The sequence below is a fragment of the Calypte anna genome, chromosome 1, assembly GCF_003957555.1.
Source record: "Calypte anna isolate BGI_N300 chromosome 1, bCalAnn1_v1.p, whole genome shotgun sequence".
Taxonomy (NCBI): Eukaryota; Metazoa; Chordata; class Aves; order Apodiformes; family Trochilidae; genus Calypte; species Calypte anna.
Window position 1 is genome coordinate 12,149,240 of NC_044244.1, and position 26,367 is coordinate 12,175,606.

At 37.5% G+C, this 26,367-nt stretch overlaps 1 protein-coding gene across 3 annotated transcripts in view; it reads right to left on the minus strand.

The window, feature by feature from the left end:
* Window positions 1-26,367, minus strand: part of PHTF2 (putative homeodomain transcription factor 2) — a 68,297-nt gene that overhangs the window by 41,458 nt on the left and 472 nt on the right. For all 3 annotated transcript variants that reach the window (XM_030447918.1, XM_030447926.1, XM_030447910.1), the window contains exon 2: window positions 11,945-12,021. In XM_030447918.1, coding sequence (XP_030303778.1) covers window positions 11,945-11,989 — 45 coding nt within the window. In that variant the 5' untranslated portion in view covers window positions 11,990-12,021. The remainder of the gene's footprint in view (window positions 1-11,944; window positions 12,022-26,367) is intronic.

Consider the following 26,367-nt stretch of genomic DNA (forward strand, 5'->3'; position numbering starts at 1 on the left):
TTTCTTTCCTAAGGTTGCACAGCAACAGAATATATGGTCAGGCTGGTAATCAACTAGATTACAGATCAGGGAAAACTCAGTATAAGGAAACAGCACTTTTCCCACTGAAGCACTGAGGAAATAGTGTTCCTAGTAAGCCTATTCCCAAATTTGTTCACTCTCCTTAGGCTGCTAGTCTATTTATTCATAAAAATATTTTTAAGATCTTACTTTTGTCTAAATGTGAGCAAGTTTTCTCTGAGGCTGTAACTTCGCATTGTAGAAAACCTCGTCTATTTATAAGAGTAGAACCACAAGAAGACTAAAGGTTGATCCTGGAAGCACTTACTAAAATCCTAGTACTAAGACCAGTTGTTCAATAGCTTTATTGCTTTAAATAATCATCAATATGGGTAGCTACAATTAATTTAAGAAATTACTATGCACTTGTTCATACAGGAAAGCACTGACTGTCAGATATGTTGAGGAAGAATAGCCTTAAACTTCATGAGATTTACATGTAAGAACAAGGCAATGTAAGAGACATTATATTATTATATTACTTCCCAGGGAAGTAGTGGATTCTCCGTCCCTGGAGATATTTAAAAAGAGACTGGATGTGGCACTCAGTGCCATGGTCTAGCAACCGCAACGGTGGTAAAAGGGTTGGACTCGATGATCTCTGATGTCCCTTCCAACCCAGCCAATTCTATGATTCTATGATATTAAAGTTTGTAAAAAGTTACCAAATCTTATCAGATTGCTCTGATCTCTGCACAAATTGTATTTCTAGATAATACTCAGAACAATCTCTCTTACTACATCAATTCTAAAATCCTTCCTTCCCAGCAGTTCTACCTAGACACGTGCACACACACTGCTTGTTATCTGGAGTGTGATCCCTATCACAAGCTCTGGAAAGTGCAAGATGACTTTTAGGTCACAAGGCAGAGACAGACACACTTCCCAAGATCCAAAGTCCCTCTACTGACTCTGCAGAGAGGTGATACAGGCAGCTTAGCCCAGAAGCCCAAGAGGAACCCTCATCATTTAAATGAACCTGCTTAAAGTCAATCTTACTGCAAGAATAAGGATTCTCCTTTCAGTTTGGAAACTGCAACAGACAAAAAAGGCCGGAGCATGAGAATATACACCTTTAGATCAGAAAACATTGTTCTGATTTGTCTTTTACTATTGCAGTCTTCAGCATTAAATTAGGAGTTGTTCATAATAATAAATTTTAAAAGCATATAAATTAAAACATGGTTTTAAAGGATCATTTGACCAAGGATCAAACACAAGTGAAAAAAGATACCCAGGAAAGCCCATAGGCCAACACACCCATAAACAAAAATCTTGAGGCGTCTTCTGTGCCTCTAAGCCTGACCCAGCAGGGGAAAAAATAATAAAAATTCTAACGTAAAATACGTAATACGTAAACTATAATGTGTATCTAAAACTGAAAGTGAGAACAGTGAACTGAATTACGGAATTTTGATTTAGCCATTCTCAAATTTCAGTATTTCCCATTTACAAGAGCTAAGCACCCAAACAATTTCTATAGTTCTGGGGGAAAAACAGAAATCATGGTGGTTTTTTTGGTAATAATAAATACTTTGCATCTCTCATTTGGAAAAAAAAGATGGAGACTGTAGAAAACAATTAGGAAAAAAGGCACTGTACTGGGCAGAATTAAGTACTTGCTACAATTATAGTAATTAAACCAGAGGAAGTCTTAGACCTGACTCCACCTGGATAAGAGCCAGCAATTAAAAAGTCAGTATGTTGAATAACCACTCCACCCAGACATTTCTATCTAATAGTTCTGACTTTGTGTCTAGATAAATTTTAGATGAAATGTCAGGCCTTCCTGTTTTTCATGACATTTACTGTGCCTCAAGTGAGGTTTTCATGCTGCATAACATTGTGTCCTCCCATCCTCATTTCCAAATAAGATTAATTTCTACAAAGACAGAAAAGGGGATGCAAGTCTCTCTCTCTATTATGCAAGAGACAAATGCGGAAGGAAGGCTCTGTGCCAATACAGCTGTAAAGCAAACTCTGTATTCCTAATTCCATTCACAGCTGAAACCGATGTACAGTTGAAAGTCTTTAAAAGAGTGTTCTTTTTCTAGATATATAACAGACCACTTGTTAGAGGAATTCTGGGAAACAGATTCCAGAAGACATCTGAGGTAAGGAAGTTCACAGATTTAAATCTGACTCAATTATATTTTCCTATAAACATTTCTTCTCCCTCAAGGCTAGGAAATAGCTTCTGTCCCCACAAACAGACAAAAAACGGGGATTTTGTAATTCACATTTTTCTTTTAAACACTGCCCTGCAAAGCAATTCTTGCAGCAGCAGGTCAAGAGAGCCAGAGCAACCTTAAGGGAGGATGCTCTCTAACAACCATTTCATTAGACCACTGAACCTGGCCAATCACCTCTGATTGCCTTTAATTATTAAAATCTGAGCACAGGGTTATAAAGTAAAAGCATACTGTTGCAAACTGAAAAGAGTTACAGGGATAACTGCAGATAGTAAGCATCCTTACAATATCTCACAATGTTTTTATTTTTTTAATCTACCTAATTTCACCTCTTTGTGTTTTAAGAAATTTTTGGAAGCACTTTAGGGAGCAGGCATTTATGCTTAGCACAGCAAATTCAGACCAGATACTCAATTTCCCTTCTCTCCATCTACAAAGCATCTCTATCCTTCTCTTGCAAGTGTATCAGAACGAAACACAAGCAAAGACATCAATATGAACTCACATACTGACACATTTCATTTCCTACATTAAACAAAAATTGGTAAAACTAGTGGTATTGAAACAAGGCAAGTGAAGTATTTTTTTTCTGTTCTACCTTATGTCAGGAAAACACATTTGCAGTTGGTGAGACGTGTCTTGCAGAATTAGTTGAGAAGTGTTTTTCATTGACAACAATGCAGAATGATTACCAGATATGCTAGACAACTGTATGAATTAAATTCAAGAATGTAATTCCTGAATTAATTCAAGACTTGCTATATTAATTCCAGAAGTTAATAGCAGCAAACCCTCCTAGTTTTAATTATTGACAGCACTAGTCAGTCAATTCCATCTTCAAGTAGTTTTGATTTACAAGTATTTGCAAAGTATGTTTCATAATAAATCTAAATATTTAGTTGTCAAATATTTGCATGTAGATTCTAGCTGTTGGCTATTCATGCAGTTCTTTGAAACTGTATACACCTGCAGGACACTGAAAAGAAGCCTAACATCTAGCACTGCCAAAGAAATCGAGCTCTAAAGGCATATAAAATGACAAAATAACCTTCTAGAGATAAGATCATTCATGCTTCTAACCTGAAGAATTTAAATATACACAAACCTTGATCAAAGCAAGCTTTCCCTCAACCTGCAACTGGCCCCAGGGATGCTCTGCAGGTGTTCAAGTTTCCTGTGCCTGGAACTGTTTAGGGCGCAGTCAAACCAAGTACCTGAACCCATGAACACTACACCTGGAATCTCTGCCATTATAGCTGCAAGTTCTGCAATAAGTTTCAAAGCAAATTTAAAGTATATAATACAAGGGTCCAAAAATTGTCCAATTTTTAAGTATACAACAACCCTTTGTTGTTGCAGGACCCTTTGTGTAAAAGCTTAGCACTGATCTTTTCAGCCCTTCAGTCGAGTCTTAAACTGGCAACAGAGTTTTTAGCAAACTTTACAACACAGTATCCCTATTTCTATCTGATTTACCACAGAAATTTATTCTAATTTATAAAATATCTAATCAAAGAGGATCTGAAATCTGTATTCTATAGCATTTATTTATTAAGATTTGGCAGAATACTTTTTTTAATCTCCCTTGATATTTTAAAAATTATTTAATTCAAGTTAGATAATGATACAATTTTTAAAAATAACTTTCATCCCCAAGTATCAACAGGAACACAACCCTGCTGTAGAAAACTTGTCAGTAATATGTTACATGTATAAAATTGCAGTATAATCTATCTGTAGCAGAACTAGATAAACTGTGTTGCTTTATACACATTCAGTTTAAACCATGCACCCCAGGCTTCCTCAATGCCAAGATTCTATCCAGTCCAGTTACCTCTAAAACATTCACTTCTCACGGCATTCAATAAGCACCAAAGACAACAGAAATTCTGTCCCTTTATATATTTGCAGAATCAACAACTCTTCTTCAAGCAGCTATTGAAAATTTTAGCATATAAGGGATTACATACAAAGACTGAAAAGACTGCCAGTCTTTTTCATAATGGAAAAGTAGATGTTTAGCATCCTAAACTAAAAGCAATAAACTATGTTTTCTAGAAAAAAATGTTTTCTCACAAGTAATCAATTGCAAAAAAATCCTATTAACTTGTGTATGACTTGGAATGGGATACTAAGCTATACAGTTATATATTTACAGTTTGGTTTTATACCATTAACAGGAATTAGCCCAAGTGAAAACTTAACCTATTTAAAACACAGCTTTTTTTTTAAAAAAAAAAAACAAAACTTCAAATGAAGCCCAATGCAAAGGGTTTCTACACTGCATAATATTTCTTCCCAGTGTCTTTCTCATAACAAACCATATGTGCATGAAGATTGAATTTGAGCTTTGTGAACGACACTGATATTCACTTTAAGCTAATGTAGTGATGGTATCAACCTGTAGCCCAATACTCACAAGGTCTTCTGATTCTAATGGAATCAATCAATATTTCAGGAGACATTTATAATTTATGACCAAGCAGACTAGCAAAGATTATAATCCTAAGAACACATAGTATTTCCTGCTGGATCTTAAAACTTTAATGCTTACCAATAATAAAACCTGCATGTTAACTTTTGCTCTTTAAAACCTCTAAACACTTTTACAAGCAACATCACAATAGTATTACAAATCCAAAAGATACAAGATATGGAGCTTGGTAAAAAAAAAAAAAATGAAGTTGCTTCCTCAGACTGTCTACCAGGGGAAAGAAGAGTTTAACACCTTATTAAAATAATTCTGAACTATACATTCTTTATTAACTTTTACAGTCCAAAATTCTTCAAAAACCTGTATCAATTTTACTATTAAGATATCAATGCATAAATACTTTGTATACATGTTGTATTATTAATTTTAAAGTATCTTTTTAAATGCTTCATATTCATTTTACATTTAAGTATACAGTTTCAGATACTAGACAAATAATTTCTCATTTTCTCAAAGCTAGGAACAGGATTATTAAAAGTTATTTTTAACCCCATTTTATTTCTTACAGGAAAGCTCCCTATCACAGCAAAGGTAGTAATCTAGTACCTCAGCAGTTTAATTGTCTCTGTTGGAGTAGACTTCCGTCATCAGGATGATTTTTTTTTCTCAGAATGTTTCTCATTTGCAAGGGTGCTGGGAGCTTTTTTCGATTTTATGTTTAATATGTGGACCAGGCAAGGTAAACTAAGACAAACTTAGCTCGCAAATGACAGAGAGAATTCACTACATAGCAAAGAATTGAGTAACTTTTGGTCAAATAGAGATGGACAATGAAGGGATTAATGCTGCACACGCTAAGGTGTAGAGCTTTGGACTGGGCTGCTGAATTCTTACCACTGTTAACTAAAAGATGCTGGGACTCCCCCTTCCTTCTCCCTGTTCAGCCCCAGAGGGTCAGCAGAAACCAACTATTTAGAGTAAAATGAAGCTATTCAAAATTATTAATAATTAGAGGTTATTAGTTTTTCTGGCAATAATTGCAAAAACACTGGACTTACAGCCATTCCACTGTCCAATTTTACCAAAGCTTACTTCAAAGGTCCTTACCATCCTTTCAGAGCACAATAATACATAATTAAACTTTTATCAATTATGTATTAATAGTTTTCCTGCATGTCTCCTTACAGAGTAACTGCAGATTTCAGCACATCTACCAAAAACATGACACACCCTTTTTTCATCTTACAATTAAACCTAAAGGAAAAGTAAAAACATAAGCACAGTTAGAAACAGTTTGCATGTTAAATGAGAGTACAGGAATAACCAACACCTACTCCAGGTCATTTCCTAGTCACATGAACTGGACACTTCAGGTACTGTTTCTTTGACTTAAATTGACTATAGAGCAAAACCTAAAATGCAGCACAAAATGACTGAGATTCCATTCTGACATTAACTGCAAAATCAAGGTCCATTTACAGCAGATTGCTCAAAGATTTACCCAGCAGAGAGCCAAACATCTTCAGAGACAGGACATTTTACCACTTCTCTCAGGTCCTGTCCCAATGCTTGGCGAAGCACACATTAAACATTTCTATCCTCATATCTAATCAGAACTTCCCACGTTTCAATTTGTGTTTACTGCCTCTCATGCAATCCCTGTGAATCTCTGGGAAGAGCCTGGCTCCATCCTCCTCTGCACAGCTCCCAAAGCGAAATCTCTCAGTCTTTGTACATCACATGCTTCAGCCCCTTAACAATGTTGGTGGACTTCCAGTGGGCTTGCCAAGGAAGGTCATTGCCTTTCTTGTCCTGGACAGATGAAAGCTGGACACAGCACCCTAGATGCTGTTGCACATGAACTGAACACAAGGAAATAAACCCTTCCCTTGACCCACCACTAACACACCCCAGTTACTCTCCAACTGCTAAGGATTTAAGACCTCCATTACACTTTCTCTTCTTTAACAATTACATACTTGCACAAACCAAAGCAGCTTTGAGATACCACTGGGAAAAGAAAACTAGTCTGACAGCCTCACTGCTTGGTATGATTCCCTGAACACCACTGAAAATGATTTTAAAACAGCACTACCCTTATGCCTCTGATCATTTCCATTTCCCATGCCACGCTTTCCTTGTGCCACGACATTCATCTTAGTGGGAGAAAGATCAATCAGATCACTCAGGAAAAGAAAATGCTAGGTTGTAGTTTCACTAGGCATAAAGAATTTAAGAATCAGAGAATTCCTCTCCAGACAGAGGAATTTCAGCTCTGTGCTTGCCACCCATTAGACAGGTTCAGTCCCTTATAGGTTTGCAGCAGTTTTAACTGGATTAATCCCCTACTAATGTGAACCCAGTACATTCACCAGATAAGTGAATGAAAGTGGGGAGGCAAAGCAGGCATGGGACCCAACAGCCAAGCCAAATGGAAGTTTGCTTTGTTCAGCCACAGCACCAATTTTTCGATGATCATTTGCAGAAGATTCAGAAACCTGTGTTTTATCTCACCAAAACAAGGGGCTGACTCCACTATTTGGTCAGATGACAACCTGAGTACCCAATCCCAGCATTATGTGGAAGGAGACCTCTAAATATCCTCTTTATTTCCCCCTCAGTGCTTCCACAACTAACCTGGTCCAACTCGTCAAGGTTTGGCACTTGAAGATAAGCCTTTCAGAACTGACACAGTTTCAGATTCCCAAGTTTTAGGAAATAGAGCCATACAGTACAACCATTTGGCAAAACTGGCTTTGATGTCAGGGCTACCAGTCTATCATGTGAATTCAGTGCCAAAAAGGAAATGGGGTGGTTTCAGGGAATGACATAGTTTTTGGTTTATTTCCTCCTGTACAAACTTGGCAAGTATAATCTTGGATTAATGAGCTGCAAAAGACTGAATATTACAGATCTTAAAGCAATGCAGTTAGAACTCTAATTTTGCCCTTTAAAGCCACCAGAAAGAAAACATCTCATTTGTTTTATTGTGCCCTTTACCAGGGATACAGAAGGGACACCCAAAGCAGCAGAAAGCTGCGTTAGTAAAGTTTACTGATATCTACTGATACTAAGGTGCAGGATTCAGGTTCAGTTCATTATGTTCCATTCTGCCTTCTCCTACAATGGTCTCCAAGAGAAAAAACAACAGAAATTTCTTCTGCAATAATATTACCAAATTTGTATGAAGTCTGCCAATTTAGCAGCAAGGCTTCTGTGAGGACTGCAAATCAGAAGCTAATATAAATCTGCAGCTTAAAACTGCACATCTACTATTATCTGTAAAACTTCAAAGTATTATAAGAAATTCATGCAAGAAGATTAAGTGACAAGCAATATTTTAGATTATTAAAAATTTTATCAATTTTACTGTTTCTGAAGCAATATTTCAAGTACACATGAAGTACCAAGTATCAGAAAGGCATACACCACCAGATACTGAAACTGTTTAAAACGGCTGTGGAGGTAACAGATTTTTTCAGAAGAAACATTATTATGGTTTTCTCTATAAAATTCCTCAGTTACAAACCTGAAGCAAGTTCAGTTCTGTGATACATACACATAATCCTAAGGATGTTAACTAAGAAAGTGCACATACATGAATATTAGGTTGGTAGCTGTCTGGGACCAAAGGAATGCACCACCCCAGAGAGCAATGCAGACACCCCTGCCACACCCTCTATTGCAATCACCAGTGCAGCAGAAAGTTGAAAACAAGCTAGACAAACACTGTCTGACACACAAATACCTGAGCATTGCACTACTCACTGCACTGAGGAGCACAGCAGAGGTTTAACTTCATTTGCTTACTACAGAGTCAGCTTGCATCTAGCAGGATTGATCTCTTCAGATTCCATACCTTGCAAAAGTGTTCACACCAGCTGGGCAGTGCAAGTTATCACTGGAAGCAGTAAAGCTATGTCCATGCAATCCTACATCTCAAATAACAAGCTGAAATAATATATTATCTGAAATCCTACCATCCAAGTTAAAATAACTAAGAATTGATTACTGTATTTTCACAAGACTGTTATCAAGAGGAGCTCTGATGCACTAAAAGCAGAGTGTATCTACTGTAACAACAAAAAACAAGTTTACATAATAAATGGTTTGACCTTTTAAATGATTACTAAATCATCCTCGTGTGAGGAGCTCAACTTCAGACAATAGTATGAGTCATATGAGTAAACTTGGTGTTTGGAAAACTTGCCTGAAGTAGGGTTGGAAGAGCTCAATTGCTTAAATCTTTCCATTAAGGAAATATAAAAAAGTCTTAATCTTGAGAAACCAGCAGAACTTTGAAACTCAGTAGACAGAGACATAAAATAAATTCACCAAAATACATTAAAACTGAAAACAAACACGTCAAGCATGTTATCTGATCAATATTTGTTATGCAGTCACCACCTACTCAAATATATTTTTCTTCTTTATATACAACTATAAATATCAGAAGTTCTTTATTTTCTTTTCTTGGACATTCAATCATCAATTCATTAATCTGAAAATACCTCCCCAAAATGACACTTTACATGAATTCAATCAATACTGACATAGTGACTGCAACCCTGCTTCTTTCTTGCCCCAGAAACAATGTTTTAGAGTCAAAATGTGCTGTTTTGATCCCTTGCCACTCTCCCTTTCAGTTACTGTTGTGAGGAATCAGCAGACCTAAAAAGTAAGGTAAGTGGGACAACCTTGACAACTCCAAAATAAAAACATAAAGCTGAAAGGAATCATCATTTCAGAGAGTCCAGTATTTTACCATCATAAACTACCATAAAAATGTATCAGAAAAGACAACGATCTGGTACCCACTGAGCACTAGCATAGCTCTTCCTATTCCCCTGTTTGAAAACTTTGGTGCAAACAATGAATCCATGGGGAAGAAACAGAGCACTATGTAACTGATTTAAATAAGTAAATAAATAAGCAAAAAACCCAACATGGGTGAGAGAGCCCTGATTCTCCCAGAAAAGGATCATACACCCAATAAAGTTAAAAAAAAACATTGTGGTTATCAGCCTGATTCAGGTGAACCTTCAGGAAATGAGACCTCAGAAATAATCTAATTAGCATGACCATTTGTATGAGATGCAACATTTCTGCAATGCAGCCATTTGTCCCAAAATAAGACTCTACTCCCTCACAGCAAAAGAAGTAAAGCCTGTTTATTTGGCAGGCTCCAGCCTACAAGTGGATTTTCTTCACATCATGGAAAACTTTGACATCTAGCTTACGTAAGACCTTATCCCTCCTGAAGATAGCCCAGTCTTTCACAAAATAACAGGAGTCACCTCATTGCAACTCCTTGCCATAAAGGAGTCCCTTTCCTGGCCAAGCAGACCTTTGTAAAAGTCAGAGAGTTCTAGCAGAAATAACTGCAGTTGCTACAGAAGAAATACATGTAAAACAAGGATGGATAAAACAACTGGAAAAACAACAGAACAAGGGTTAAAAGAATGACCTGTAACGATAATGAGTAATCCTGTTAGAAGCAATGTCCTGGGAAAAGTGAAATTGAGGAATGGGTTGTTATTATCAAGACCAGAAGGCTTGCCCTCTGCAAGATCACCCAGCAACAGTGACTCATCTGCAGAGATGCTGCTTTCCTAATATCAGGAGAATGGAAAGTCAAAGCCTATCACAGATGGTATTCCCTTTCCTCTATGACTGATTGTAAAACAGACATACAGACATGTATTTAAACAAAAACAAAGAAAAAGAAAAAAAATCCAAAAACCAGATAACAAGCATGAACTTCATATAATTACAGAGACTTCAGACTCTTTCTTGCATCAAGGGACCATTTAAATATAAAACTGAATACCATACAAGATTTGTCTGAAGATTAATTCATCATCACCAGTGAAAAACCCTCAGAGACACAATAAAGATTTTATTGCCATCTTGTCTTGCATTGTGCCAAAGAGGTCCTGGCCAGACCAAAAAGTTACACAACTTGGTGCTTGTAAATATTATCAGTATGACAGTGTGAGTAAATTAATGAGAGTAAACTTATGAGAGAACAAGTGGAAGCAGGTAAAATCAGCATTGTTTTCCCCTTGCATAAAATCCTACACAGAATTTTGTTATACTAAGTCTTCTACAAGTCATCCTCTAAATCCTTCAAAGTGGGTCTGGAGCTTTAATCAAGAAATGGTTGAAAACCACAGTGTAATTCCACTGATACTTTTACAAAAATACTTTTTGTAAAGCTTGACTAAGAAAAGGGGGAGAGTAAACAGTATAAAAACAATTTAACAATCCTAATTAAATTCTGGATACTTTTCAGTCAGCAAAAAGCATTTTTCTGCTTTTTCAACTATGTCTTTGATTCACGGTTGCAAAAATCTCAAAGCATACCAGTATTGTGTTTTTCTAGAAATTAACTGTTGCTTCACTAGAGGTTAACCAAATTTCTATTTTGAAGACCACTGTCATCACTCTCCCAAGGATAAAATACATCCTATCAAAAAGACAGCCAAAGGCCCAAGGGAAACAGTAACTCACTGAACTTTGCTGAATCATAGAGAACCAAGGAAAAAAAAATAAGACTCACACATTATTTATATCTTAGTAAAGAAGCACATCTCAAAATCTAGCAAATCTTTCAGCTTTTCAAAATAATTTATTGAATAAGCCCATGGGCATACTAATGCCAAGAAGCTACAATGATCTGAAACTGTCGATAGAGTAGACAGAGACATCAACGTTTCTATGTACAAACATGAATCAAAAGACACATTATCAGGTAATACTGTAATTACATAACTCCAAATGAGATCTTTTTCCTCTGCTTTCAATTTTTGTTTGCTTTTTCTTTTTCCTAATTAAATTCTAAAAATTCCTGGGCCTCTCTCTTTAGGATATGGATTACATGGTTCCTTGTTGCTGACAGAAAATGTTTCAATTCTTACTTTCACTTAAATATAAGGATTCATTTATGTACTATAGAAACATTATCCTCTACACATCAATATTCTACTGAAAATTAAAATTTTCTTTCCTCTTTTTTCCATAGCACAAGAAGCCAAAGGAGTGAGGAGCTTAGAACATAGACCATTCCAATGGAAGCTATTCCATTTCATTAGTCACTAAATATTTACTTTTGGAAGAGAAGTTTCAAGCTACTAACTCCTACACAAGGCTAACCCATAGTGCAGTAGTCCTTTTTACTTAATATACTTTACATATAAAATACAATAAGCCAACTTTTTTTTTTTAAAGTCACCATAAATACAAATAGAAAGCTTACCTTCTTCTGGTACCAAACTATAGCATCAGTTACTTTGGACGCCATTTATTCCACTGAATTCACACAGTCATTTTAGGCTGTTAACAGAAAAAGACAAAACTTTACTTCCACCTTGCCTAAGAAGGATGACATAGGGAATGTAGACACATTCCCATTACCTGTAAAGCACTTAACAGCTACATTTACTGTACACCTTGCCTCATTGCTATTTTAGTAAGAGTTCAGTTTTTGTCCCACAAAATCTGAAGCTACAGGACATAAGAAGCCTCAGTTTTGTCCATCTTTCTCAGTAAAGCACAGATGACACAAAGATGATCTCATGAGAACCTCATAAAAGTTATATTAAATGCAGTTGGTTTTTCTTCTGATAAATTGAGCAATAAAATTTCATACAAACTACAAAATTTGAGAAAAATCAGTCCTAGAACTCCACCAACTATAACATTATTACACTCATTAAATGAGTAGGCTAAAACTAAGTCAAGAGAAATACAAGGTAGCAAATAGAAGCAGCACTAGTTAATCTTTGATGCAACTGTAATTAGAGTTTCAATGTGAAAAAAACCAACTTTCAGCCTACATAAAACATTCCTACCTTGAAAATTAATTCTTAAATTTTTATTTAATTTTCTAAGTCAGAGTTAGTGCAGAAAATTAAAAAGCCCACACAAAACCATAAAAGTCACATTTAGAGTGGTACTGGACATTCTGTAAAATCAAAGGAAAGTTTAGGTGAGAATTTTTTCTCAAGATACAATAATACACAAGTTCTCTCCCCTATGAATGTATTATCTCTAAAAGAAAACTCAAATTAATTAAGAAAGGAAGCAGCCAGTGGAAAAGAAGGAAGAAGGAATTCAAAACATTTAAAATATTTCCAAAAAGTCTGAATACTTTTGTGTGGTCTTTCATCCCACTGATTTTCTTTATAAAAGTGTACGTAAACATATGTCCTACTCAAGAACAGTTAAAAAAAAATTAAAAAATGCTATGCTACATGTGACTATTTAACATAAGTTGGCAAAACCTTAAGTTTTCAGCTCCATCTAATATTCATCATCCTTCCTACGTTTACAAACAATTTAAGAATGCTATTTTTACATAGCTGTATCACATATTTAACACACAAGAAAATACCTATTTTACAAATTACGCAAAAAGTAGGAAATATTTCCTAGAAGTAACTACAAAAAAATCAAAGTTTTCCAAGCATACTATCTGAACTATTCCAGGGTCAAGTGTTATTGGTAAAAATTAACACAAAAAGATACCTTAAAAGTAACTTTCCAGACACATTTTTTGAATAACAGAATGGTTGACACTGGATGTACCTCTGCAGGTTGCCAGGTCCAACTCCCCTGGTCAACCAGGGCAACCTGGAACAAGTTGCCCAGGACTGTGCCCAGGTGGCTTTTGAGTTCTCCAAGGACGGAGACTCCACAGCCTCCCTGGGCTACCTATGCCACTACTTAGTTACTCTCTCATTAAAAAGGCATTTCTGACTTTCAGATGGAACCTTCTGTGCTACAGTCTGTGCACACTGCCTGTGGTCCTGTCACTGGGCAGCACTGGAAGGAGCCTGGCTCCATCCTCTTAGCATCTTCCCTTCAGATATTCACAGACATTGATAAGATCCCTCTGACCCTTCTCTTCTCTGGGCTGAAACAGAGAAGCTCTCTCAGCCTTTACTGACAGGAGAGATGCTCCAGTCCCTTCACATTTCTGTGGCCCTTCACTGAACTCTCTCCAGTATATCCATGCCTCTCCTGTACTGACAAGCTCAGAACTGGGTCCAGCACCCCAGGCGTAGCCTCACTGGTGGCAGGGAGGGGAAATGGTAGCTTAGCCCCCAAACACCAAACTATGCATCAAGCATTCATCCCAAGATCCATCTCTCTCTTTAAAAAAATGTGATTAAGGGTTACATTTCTGATAAAAATACCACACTTATCATAACGTTGTCAATATCAATAATATTGCACCTCATATTGCTTCATTTAAAAGGAAACAAGAATTACTCATCTGCAGGCACTTTTGAAAGTGAAAGATTAAAGGTGATCTTTGTCTTTAAAACAGAGAAAGAGAAGACATTTGTTTACAGTATTTGCACAGATAAGAAAGGCAAAGAAAAATACCATGTCCAAAATAATGGGATGGAAACTGAAACTGCAAAGCAGATTTTAAAAAATGTCTTTATTAAATGACTATGTATTGGATTAGCTTGTGACATTTTATTATTCATTGTTCATCACCAAAATCTTTTTTTTAGGAGCCAGAATCATATTACCTGATAACAGCCATTCACTTGAAAATCACATCACAAGTACTCCCTCTACAAAAGCCCTGTCAATACTGCTGCTGTCCAAGACATTTCTCTGAAAGAAGACCCTCCAAAATACTCCAGTCTGCACTGACACCTATTTATTCAGTCTTCCCTGACTCCTGTGGATGTACTCGTATCTTACACAGTGCACTATCTGAAAGACACCACATTTAGTAAGTTTGGATACTTATCATATACACTATACTACAAACCTTCAAAAAAGGATTAATTTTATGAGCTGCTGAGGACTCTGAAGAGACATTATGCCATATATTTTAGTTTTTCATAAAGCTTTTTCAAAAAAAGAGAAATCAAATACCAAAAGGAACTTAAGATATCTAACAGTGTATTCTCCAACACGCTTTACACAACCTCAGATAAAATTACATCACAATAGAAAGAAATCTCTGAAAGAGCTTAGTCATTAACAAGTCAGAGAAATATCAGGACACTGACTTTTCTTGCAACTGGGCAGACAAACTGCAATTTTTCCACTGTTGATAATATCATTGTGTAAGTCACACCAAGTCAGTTAAAGCTGACAGCCATGACTGTGTCAACATCTGTAATTGTTTCTGACCTATTTGTTCCTAATAATAGTAGCAGTTTTTGTAAGAGCAGCTATTAGTTATTAAGAATTCACTGACACAGTAAATACTAAAATATTTCAATCACATAAAGCATGGAGCCTAACAAAGACTTTAATATAACTTGGCATACTACATAGACTGGTTACCCTTCTTTCTTACCAACATCAAGCTTAAAATAGGATTTGCTCTCTTGTTTGAAATCTGTTTCAGTAAACTTAAATTTAAAATAATTTACTACGTAGGACTACAGACCCAAAGTATCTTAAAAGCCATACATAGCCTCCATACATGTGACCCATGTGGCACAATCACAGCAAAAGCAGTTCCACTGTGCCTGGGAAGGATGGCAAACAGATTCTGATCACACTTGCCCCCCTTGTTTTTCATTTGTGAACTCATCTTGAAGGATCTTTGTATCCTTTTCATTTCCCTTAAACCATGATTCCCTCTCACATACAATATACCCTGCTTCCTATCATCATAATTACAAGATAAGGTAAAGGCTGGAGAAACTCATTATCAGCAGTAAAGAACTACCTGTTGAACCTGCACTAAAACCTTTCTCTCAGCAGCTACACAAACGCCATCTCTCTCCCAGGCCAATGACTTTTCAGGAAACCAATGCTAACTTACAGATCAAAACCAAACACAGGTAAAATTGCACAAGCCACTTTAAATGCAGCAACCTTTTTTGCAGTAGCTCTCCAATTCACTGAAAACCCCTTTGCCTCAAAAAACAATTACATAACAAAACTATAAACCAAGTATAATGAAGTAGGTTTATTAATATTTTATTTCTATCAACAGATCTGTTATTTTGATTGCTCATGGGTTTTGCCTTTTTAGGAAACTCTCTATATTAAATTCTCCACAGAGCCTATTTTGGGGGTGTTTAAAGCATATTTGTACAGACAATTGCAAAGGTACTGCTTAAAAAAGTAAATATTACAAAATCACAGGATGGACTGGAGACAAGACAAACTGTCTAAAGACAAACTGAGCCTGGTGTACTAAGTAAAAATACTTCTACAAGGAAATATCACAGTCTTTCTTCAACAGCTACACAACACTTTTTAAGATAGCACTGAAATGAAAGGTGAAAAGGTTTGTTTAATTATGTCAGGACAGTGTTTCTGCTTGCAGGGGCATGGACTTTTTCTGTGGTTTAGTTTTGTATCTGTTTGCAGGGGCAGGGATTTTGTCTGTGGTTAGGTTTGGATTTTTCTGAGACAGTATAATGAGTTTGATACAGTTGGACTGAAGCTAACTTATATGGACAAGAAATGGATGGTAACAATTCCAGGCACTTAAGGTGCAGCCCTGGCTCTGACTGCCTCTGCCCACAGTTCACTGAACACCTAGACAGGAAACCAAGTATTGCAGCAATTGCAGAACTCTGCATATTCATTACAAGTTAATAAATTATTCAGCTGACAATGTGTATTGATTGATACTGATGCTAAAGTCAGACTGTACAAGCTGGACTCTAAGGCACACCGGTACCAAATAGGTAAAGTGAAAAAAACCCTAACAGCTGACACACATCCAGCAGCACAACAGAGCACTGCCAATGCTTCTGCTTTGCTCCCCTCCCATCCTCTCTGGATCAGCCATTTGTTTCATGTTCTGTGCCAAATACCTGCAGCTGGGACAGGGACCATCTTTTGCACCCAATTGTACAATGTCCTCTGCGGAGTAAATACAGCAAGATTGTTAATCCTAAGTAGTTGGAGGCTTTAGAACAACACAAGACTTACTCCCAACTGCAGATATTAGAAATAGTATCCAAAAATACAAAAGCTTGATCACAACACCACTGTGACACTCAACAGAGCCATTCATCAAATTTCCTTCAAATTCACCATTAATAGTAGGAATAGCAAGCAACATTTTTAAACCAAAACTTCATTACTCATTTAAAACAAAAAAATAGATGACCACTTGTTTTTTGTGATCCCTATTCAGAAGTGGGGCTTCTTAACTATTTATTTTCCACTTCAGGGCATAATCATATTCCATTTAAAGAAGTATACACTAGACCTTGTAATGTAACGAGCAGTTTTTCAAAAGCCACAGAAATCTATATTTAGATGTCCTCAGGTAGTTAAGTGCTCATTCAAGCAGTGCTTACTGGGTAAGACAGAATTAGATGCTACACTACAGATTTAAATAAATTTCCAGTAAGTATTTTGGAATATTTTACTGGAATCCACAAGGTTTTGGCAACCCAAGTCAAATATAAATGCAAACATTTCTGAATGACAATGTATAGGAAAAAAATATATTCTGAACTCTGACAGAATTTGAGAATACAACTATGCTCCTTGAAGTGACAAAGGAAAAAAAAAATCACAAATTTTTGAAAAATATACAAATCTCAGCAGCAAACAAGCAAAAGGATAAAAACCAAAACACGAGCCAGGAAGCATAGGCAAATGCTTTCCTTGACTGTAAACAATGTGAATCACTAAATATTTCAAGGAACCTGCTTCCTTTATAACAATCCCAACCTGAATGGTCAGATTACCATCCAGCTGTCAAGTCAAAACCTGAATGCCCATCTCAGCTCATTACGATCATGAAATGATGAGGTTGGAATGTTCACTAGACATCATTAAGAGTAAAATTGCAGAGCTGTGGCATTTGTCTCAAACATTTTTTTATAACCACCAGTTTTTAGTACCTTCAGAAGAACTCTTAGCAGCAAATTAAAGGCAAAAAAGTTTTAACAGAGTTCTGTATAAACCCATGAAAACAGCAGAGCTTGGTTTCAACTTCTTTGCACAACGGAACTATTTTTCCATATTAGCTAGCTAATTAACTAGCTAGCATATTAACAAGCTAGTTAACAAGCTAGTTAACAAGCTTGTCCATATTACAGTTTCAGAATCACAGACATAATTTCACTAATTTTCTGGTATAAAGAGTGAGAATATGAATCAGAACAATAAAGCCTGCAGCCTATGCTAATTTTGTAGCAACATCTGTATCACACTTAAAAGTGAAACAGTACACCTGCTGATGCACAGCTAAAAAAATAATTTTAACAAGGAAAAAAACCTCACTTTTCAGATTCCACATCAAAACAGAAGTCAAAGTTATCATGAAATCGTTGACATTATTTGCTATTTTAATTTTAAATTAGTCCAATAAGCAGCTTAGTCATATTAGGTATCCAGTGTTGACTGAAAACCCGCTTCTACCATGACGAAACAACCAGCAGAGGTATCAGTGTAACTCAGACACCTCTCCTAGGAGTCATCATTCCTATGCTCAAATTCATGGGAGTGCTGCCACTGCCACAAAAAATGGGATTAAACCCTTGAAGTAATGTTTCAAAGACATATTCTTTTCACGTGCATTACAAAACCCCATTAAACTTACATTTCCTTTTTTTAAAAGGAAAATCAAATACGACACAATGCACTTAGTGTTCTGTTTAGTACTTTATCTATGCATCATTGTTCTCAAAACAGCATTTTAGAATTGCAAATTGTCTACAAGCAAATGAGAAACTTGTCACTCCCAGGTTCACACCTCTGTTTTATCTTGTCCTTTCAGCTAGCCTTAAGAAAATGGAAAAAAAAAAATTCAGAATTTAAAAAACAGACACTGCTAACCTAAGGACAATATCCAGCAGCCAGCATGAAAAGTATTCTTGCTGCCATGCCTGCCAGGGCCCCCCCAAGCTGCTGCCTTGCAATCCAAGGTCATGATGGTTTGTAAATAAAAAGGAATTAACATACTTGCTTTCCCCAAAGAACAGCAACAACTGCTAAATTTAGATATCAGTATTCCTAAGATGCTGGCCATGAAAGAGAATGAATTTCTGAACTTTGTTCTTCACTCTGTCTAAAAAAATACCCAAACTATGCCCAAAAAAAGCAAAAAATCACCCCCAAACTGGTGAAAAAAAAAAACATTGAACATCCCTAGATACCTGTTCAGTTCAGCTGTCTGTTTGAGTTTATCAGGCCAGCAACAATAACATATTGACCAGACTCTATGCTGCTGTGTATCAAGCCTCATTCTTCATCAGCACGATGTATCACAATGCATACAGATATTTGGCAGCACATCCATACCCTCCTGTGCCTCCAGTAAGATGTCAGTGTCTGAAAAATAGATGCTTTCTCTCAGGCCACTGCATTGTGCCCACAAACCACTGTATCTGATCCCATTTCTGCCATTTCATATTTATTTTTCCTGATTAGCTCATGCCCTTTTATCACGTACCATTCCAAGCAGGAAGCTCTCACTGCTGCAGCAGAGAACATGCAGTGATAATCAGTTTTCAAATTCTGATGGCAAGCAGGCTCAGCTAGACCACCTCCCCAGTAAATACACCAGTAGCTGAAGGACAAACTAGCAAGGTAGGACCACAGAAAATAACTGCCTCCCAAGGAATTACTTGTTTTACCAGCGTATTACACAACTGTCTGAAATAGTAGCAATATGTTGAGTATCAGGATTTCTGAGATTTATTTCAGGTTCTGGGAAAAGAACATTTCCTGCCGTTGTTGCAACTGCTGTAGCCATTTCTGGAATCTCTGCCCTTAGCCTTATTATGGTCTGTGCAAATTTCCCAGTTTGGTTACACAACTTGTTTCTGTTCATGGCTCTACTTGAAGTGACAGGGTACTGAACGCTGCAAGCATACACACATATCCCAGTAAACAAATTTGCAATCTTCAAATGACAAATCCCTGAAATTCTGCTTGTACAGCTGCTCTTAGAACAGTGTTAGCTTTATTAAGAATAGACTTTCTATAAATATGATGTTTTTCATTTATATACACATACTTCTTGACAAACACTCAAAAAACCCAACTAGTGGCTACCCTGAAAGAAAATGCTATGCTCCTTTTCTCTTCCCTGTGGTTCTAAACGCAGTGGTAATTTCCTTCAACAATAAATCTTTCTCCCTGCAAATACTGACTTGGTGTTTAGGAAAGACATGTTTATCTGTCACCAGGCAATGAACAGCAGAGCTGTGGCTTCTCCATGAGTACAGTCAGGAAGTTGAAAACCACTCCTAAATGACCAGGTTTGCATCATGTTCTACAAATAGTTATCCAGCAAGTTTTTGAAGCAGCTGAGGCACAAGGCAGCTGAGCTGTGAGAAAAAGCTGCAGTCTCTTGTAACAGCCACTGCTCTGTACCAATGTAGTAGCAAATGCTGAGGCTGTTGGTTTTGAAAAAGTATCTGGAGTGATCCAAGAACTGCAGGGTAAATAGCCTTACAAGTGTATCTGGCAAGCTACTAAAAAAACAATCATTAAAAATAGAACACCATTACACCTGAAAGACTATCTGATAGGGACTAATCAGCAGTTTCTGCAAAAGAAGATGATGTCTTAAGTCTATCAGTATTTCTGAACACGTCAAACTGATAAGCAAGAGCAAGTGATAAACTTTCAAAGAGCCTTTGAAAGGATGTCAAAGACTTTTAAATAGACTGCAGGCTGTGAAAAGCAAACATTGCCATGGACCAAAAAAGAGCCACAAAATTGAACAACATTTCAACATTTTGAGGTCAACTTTTTCATTGCAATAGGTTAATTGGGTAATAAAGATTAATAGCAGCATCCAGTCTGAATAAAGCCTATTTATTGGCTGCTCAGGTGCCTAAAAGCTCCTTGGATGGCTCAAGACTGGCCTGCTAGCTCTTCTGTTCAGTGTAAGTCCAAGGCAAAGTGCACACAAATCCTAAAGATTTCACCTGGGAACCCCATTCAGTTTCACATAGTAGTGTCCTAACCTCAAAACAATTTGGACTAAATCTTCATAGTCTACTTTCTTTATGTTCCTCGGGCTTTCACATACCTGAACACCCTGTAGTAACAGAGGTTCAGGATCTGATTCAGTGCATACATGCTCTGGCGTTTCCAGTCTTGACCTTCAAGCCACTCAGGATGAGTGCACACCAAAAACATGACGTCCAACTTTCTGAGTACATGAACCATTAGACTTTTATGAGGAAGGTGGTGAACACAGACACTAGTCACACCACTGCTTCATCAGGTGCTGACAGCTACTACAAGCTTACAAATAGAGATGTCCCACACTCCTGCTTATTTCCAGAGATTCTAAAAGGGAACTTTCAACAGAAGAGATCACTCGCTAAAGACAGGGAAGGTCCACAAAGAGCTGATGGAGAAGGTCAGGGTGGGTTAGCAAGGCTTCACAACTGTTTGAACCACTCTAAACCAGTATTTATTACCACAGTCAACCCTTGTCCTCCTCGGTCACCAGCTTCCATCCCTCTTTTTACCAGCATTAGAGCCCATTGTAGCACAGGAGACAACTTCAAGGATCTGACTGCCATTACTACACAAATGGGCAGCTGTCATCTGAACTAGCTCCACAGATCTATGGATCACAAAATAAAGTGAGAACTAATGCCACTGCCAGGAGTGAGGCAGTTCTGACTGAAGCCAACCTGAATGCTCTGGATCTCCACCTGACATACCACTAAGAGAGTTAATCCAGTCTAATTAAGGCTGTTTCCCCTATCCTCCTCGCCCTATTTAGCCCATTAGAGTCCTAAGGATAAGTCCTTAAATGATGTGAACTGAGCCCTGTCCTATTACTTATCCTAAACCTCAAGCTTCAATCAAGAGGCTCACTATATTTATTTTTTATACATAAGAGAAGAAAACCTGGAGTAGTAACATTTCCAGAAGACAATCTTCCATTAACAAAACTTGAGAAGATGGATCAGCTCTAATAATGAACAGGTAACACAAACAGAGCTTAGTACCCATTATATAAATGACATAAGGGGGGTTGGGAAGGGAAACTGAACTAAATACACCACAAAGCTTTAAAATCTCAAATCCACCAAGGAAATTTGGCAGCTCTTAGAGGTCTTCCATTCAACATTCTATATTGAGAAAAGCACAGACACATGTAACCTCTAACATTCTATGATTCGATGATCTGAATAAAATAGAAATTACATGAAATTATACTGCAGTACATCTGTTGATCAGTTGTGCAACCTGACCTGAAATGCATGTATTTTATTTGAAGAATATCAAAATACTGGGGGAGGGGGAGGTGTACTGTGAAAGGCTATGAATTATCAACCACTTGAAAGACTCTCCTGTTGAGACAGGCAATCATGGACTGAAAAATAAGGGATTATAAATTGAGACTTTAAGAAATATACAGCAAATGTAGTCAATAAAACAACAGCCTCAAATAATACAGGAAACTTCATTCATAAACAGAGCATGGAGGACAGCAAAACTAAACCTTTAACAGAGCAATATTGTATTACAACACATAATTAGACTGTTAAGCTCAGTACCACAGGAAGTCACTGAAGCCAAGATTTTACTCCAATTCAAAAAGAAAGCAGCTATTTAAACACATAATAATAAGAAAAAAATAAACACAGAGCTGAGGGAGTCTCAAGCTTCATAACCCGGGATGGAAGAAAATATTCAAAGAGATCACCAGGCTTTATTTGGTCACACCAACTCTATACCTAACCCAGCCTCACAATGGCCAGTAGCCAGTACCAAGGAAAGTGTGTAAGCAACATGGTAAGCCCAGAACAAACTGTCCCTTAAGACAGCAGAACATGAAGTGTTTAGCTGCCAGGAAGCATCTGCCAACCACCTAACCTCCAAAAGCATCTGGTGCTGGCCAGCTTCCAAAATGCAGGGCTTGCGTGACTTCATGCTTGATGTTATATTGCTTTAATTTCTTCTCCCAGTTTGCAATTATATTTTATTTTTAAGAACAAGGGCCATAAATGTATTTGCTAATAGTTCAATGCTTGGAGTCATTCCATAAAGCCATCTAGGCTCTCTGGAATACATCCACTAAGACCACCTTAAATCAACAAAGAATTAAATACTGAATACTACTTGTCTCACTTAAAGAGTATGCCCAGAAATTAATTTGGAAAACATACTCTTTAGACATGTAAATTAAGAAAAAAGGAGAATAGTTTTATGAATCCTATTATATCCTCCCCACAATGAAAAAATACCCACAAACATAAGCTCTATTTCCAAATTTCTTGATGACATAGTGGGTATCTCTACATATTTGCTCAAAGTGTGAGGCTGGCCCTGCCTTGAGAAGGGGTTGGACCAAAGAGATGACTTCCAGTGACCCCTTTCAACTTAAATCATTCTATGATTACATGTAGAACATGCCCATACATTATACAGCAATATATTATAGCCCTAATTACTATTAACTCTTCTCTTTTTTTTCCCCTACAGGCAATTTATTAAGCTCTTTGTATTCTCCTTACAAATTTGAATACAATTTCTTTAAGTAGTTAACCACTTCCTCTGTACCCAGCAAGAAGGATCTTTATGAATAACAGCACAGTAAACTCAAGAGAGTAAATGCATGTAAAACTCAGGAGTAAACTCACGGTCTTTAAAACTTTCAAAAAGTCTTCTATTTTTTCACATCACTACAAGTCTCAGAGTAAGCAGTGGTCAACTACCTTTGAACAGTCAGCAGGAGCAGTACCTCTGACAGAAGTATCCTAAAAGACTTTTGGTTTGTTTCCTTTGTTAAACAAACAAAAAATATTACAGAAGAGAAACAGGCCAACCTTGTCCTATGGGCAGAGACAATGAAGTCTCTGCTTTTACCAGTGTACCATGGGTCCCTGTTGTTCTTCTCCATCTCACTCAACACTTTTTTTCCTGCCTCCTACACTTATTACCAACTGCCCCAACTCTATGGCTGGGTCAGTAGCAGTACACACTACAACGGCTCAGAGCTTTGCACAGACTGGCCAGGAGCTGCTCTCATTCTGAAGAAAGACAGGACACAATCATAAGTGCCTTTTCTTTGGGTGGGTATAGTCTTTGGGTCACAAGTTTTACAAAAAAAAAAAAAAACTGTCACTGTGTAGATACTTAATGTTTTCTGTTGCCATTAAACATGGTTTTGGCATCTGACTGCCTGTTTTGTATCCTGAGTAAGTAACTAAAAATTTACATAAACTGTTTGGCAATTAATTGGTAGAGTGTGCTGTTTATTACAAAAATAACTTTTCATGGCCAAAAGAAAAAAAAATATCCCTGTGACTGCCACCATGCTTACTCACAGCAGTCCTGAGGAAAGGAGGAGAAATTTTGTTTTTATTTCTTCTACAAAATTTCTCATACTCTCAAATGTACAAGATACACTATTTAGAAAAAGCCTGGGAACAGGGTATATGTAACTTTGGAGAACTGGGAAATAAACAATGTCCACTGCTTTCCAGTGACCCCTGCCAGCTGTAACAGGAACAGCATTGTTCAACTCCAAGAGCCACTCTGCCCTTCACTGCTTGGTTGACAGCTTCAGACAAAGTTGACTGGAAGTCTTTTTCACCCACCTATGTCTCCCTTCAAACGTAACATCAGTACTCTGCCTCTGTTTTTAAAGCCTGCAGGATTTTGAGCTCTCCTAGAATTCACATTAATATTAGGCAGCTATGGGTACAGCTGGGGCCAATTTTTTGAGACTACCTGATCAACCTCTGCTTTGAGAGAAATCCAGTGCTACCAGAATGCTTAAAATGTTCTTTGGAGTGCCCAACAATTACTGACGATTTATTTGTATGTCACATTCCAGACAGTACAAGAGGGAAAAAATCTACTACAAGCACTGATTTAAAATAACTAGGTTTCCAAATTCTTTTTCATATGACTCAGGCTCATGTTTTATCCTTTATATTATTTATATCCAGAATAAAAACATATATTGGCAGCAAAACATAGCAACAGAAAATTCAACTGCACAAACATTCCACTTCAAATGGGCATCAGGATCTTAAACACACCAGTTCCAAGTATTGCACTCAATCTTTACCTTCAAAAATGAAAATTGTTTGCAAATATCATCAAGGAGAGCTCTGGGGAAAAAAAACTCAAAACTGAAAGAAGCATGATGTGTGTATGTACATCAGTTCATAAACACCTTACTGGAACAAAACACTTCCGAGAAAAGGATTATCCTTTCCAGGGAGTCACAGATAAAGAGGCAAATCAAAGAAGATAACCAAAACCTTCAGAGCTACAGAAACAGTCAAATACATACAGCTATTTATAACCTATAGATTTATTCACAGAACATTTTTAGCCTCAAACCCCAGGAAAACAAAAAATCTCATGCCAAGAACTAATGTAAATAGTAAACATATCCTTCTGCCACTTAGTGACCACTCTAAGTTCATATTTCAAGTGATGCAGTTCACCCTGATAGACCAGATACCACCCTCTGTTACACAGCATCAACAGGAAGATGTAAGCCCACAAATCACTGATGACACACTGTATTTAGTCTCATTCCTAGCTGAGAACTTGTGTGTTGTAAATTGTAAAACCAGATGTATTTTCTGTAGGAATGTTTCATCACAAAAAAAAATAAGAACGTTAATTAAAGTACTTTCAACAAGTCAGGTTTTCCAATTAATTACTTTTTCCAGTTAATTATATGGCAGATGGTTAAGACACTGGGAAATCTGAAACAAAACACAAGACCCATCAGCAGTACTTTTCAAGTGACCATGTAAAAGCAGCAAAAGACAAAATACCAACTGCAAAGCTTGAGAACATGGATTGAAACTGTCACTGAATATGATACACCTGAGGTATATATAAACCAGGGTATATAAAACACAGAAGTAAAAGAAGATGACACCTGGATAGTTTTACCACTCCTTAATCAATTTTCCCCCACTGCTTTCTCCTTTGTTTCTGATATAAATTACAGCAAATAAAACACTTACGAGGGAAATTAACAAATGACCAAAACACAAAAATTTAATGCACAAGACGAAATCTAACATTCAGTTTCCCAAATTGAAAACCAAGGACAACACACAAGCTGTAGACAGGTCAGCATTGGGTTAGGCTGGGAAGAGAAGGAAAGGGGTAGGAAGTGAAAGAAGGCACGAAAAAAAGAGGAAGACATAAAAAAAGAATTTTTCCTTCAATTCTTTTACGAAGTCAAAGATGAAGGTAAAGATGTCGAAATTCGGGACCCTTAGAGGAGAAAAAGAAGTCGCATCACCTGACACAGATATTAAAGCAGCTGAAGATGCACTGAAGCAAGTTACCAAGGAAAAGGTGCACTGTAGCAGAACTCAGACTCAGCAAGCAGGAACAGCACGGACGGGGACGGGCAGCAGCTGAGCCCTGAACGCGTAACTGACCGCCTACCACCCACAATAAACTTGGCCACCGGAGGCGAACCAGACCGGCGACCGGGACTCACACTTGGGATCCCGGGCTCACCGGGACGGCGCGGCCCCGCCAGCAGTCGGAGCAGCCCACACCTGATGCGGTTCCACGGCGTGGCGGGAAGGGCCCCTCAGCAGCCGCCCTCGGACCACACCGCCCCGGCGGAAAGAACACGGGGGGGGTTGAGGGGGTGCGCGGTCATCCGCGATACCTCCCGCCTGGAGGGACCTCGGCACCGCGGAGGCCGCGGGCCTGCCGCCCTTCCCCCGGCAGGCTCCCCCCGGGGGTGGCGGGAGGCCC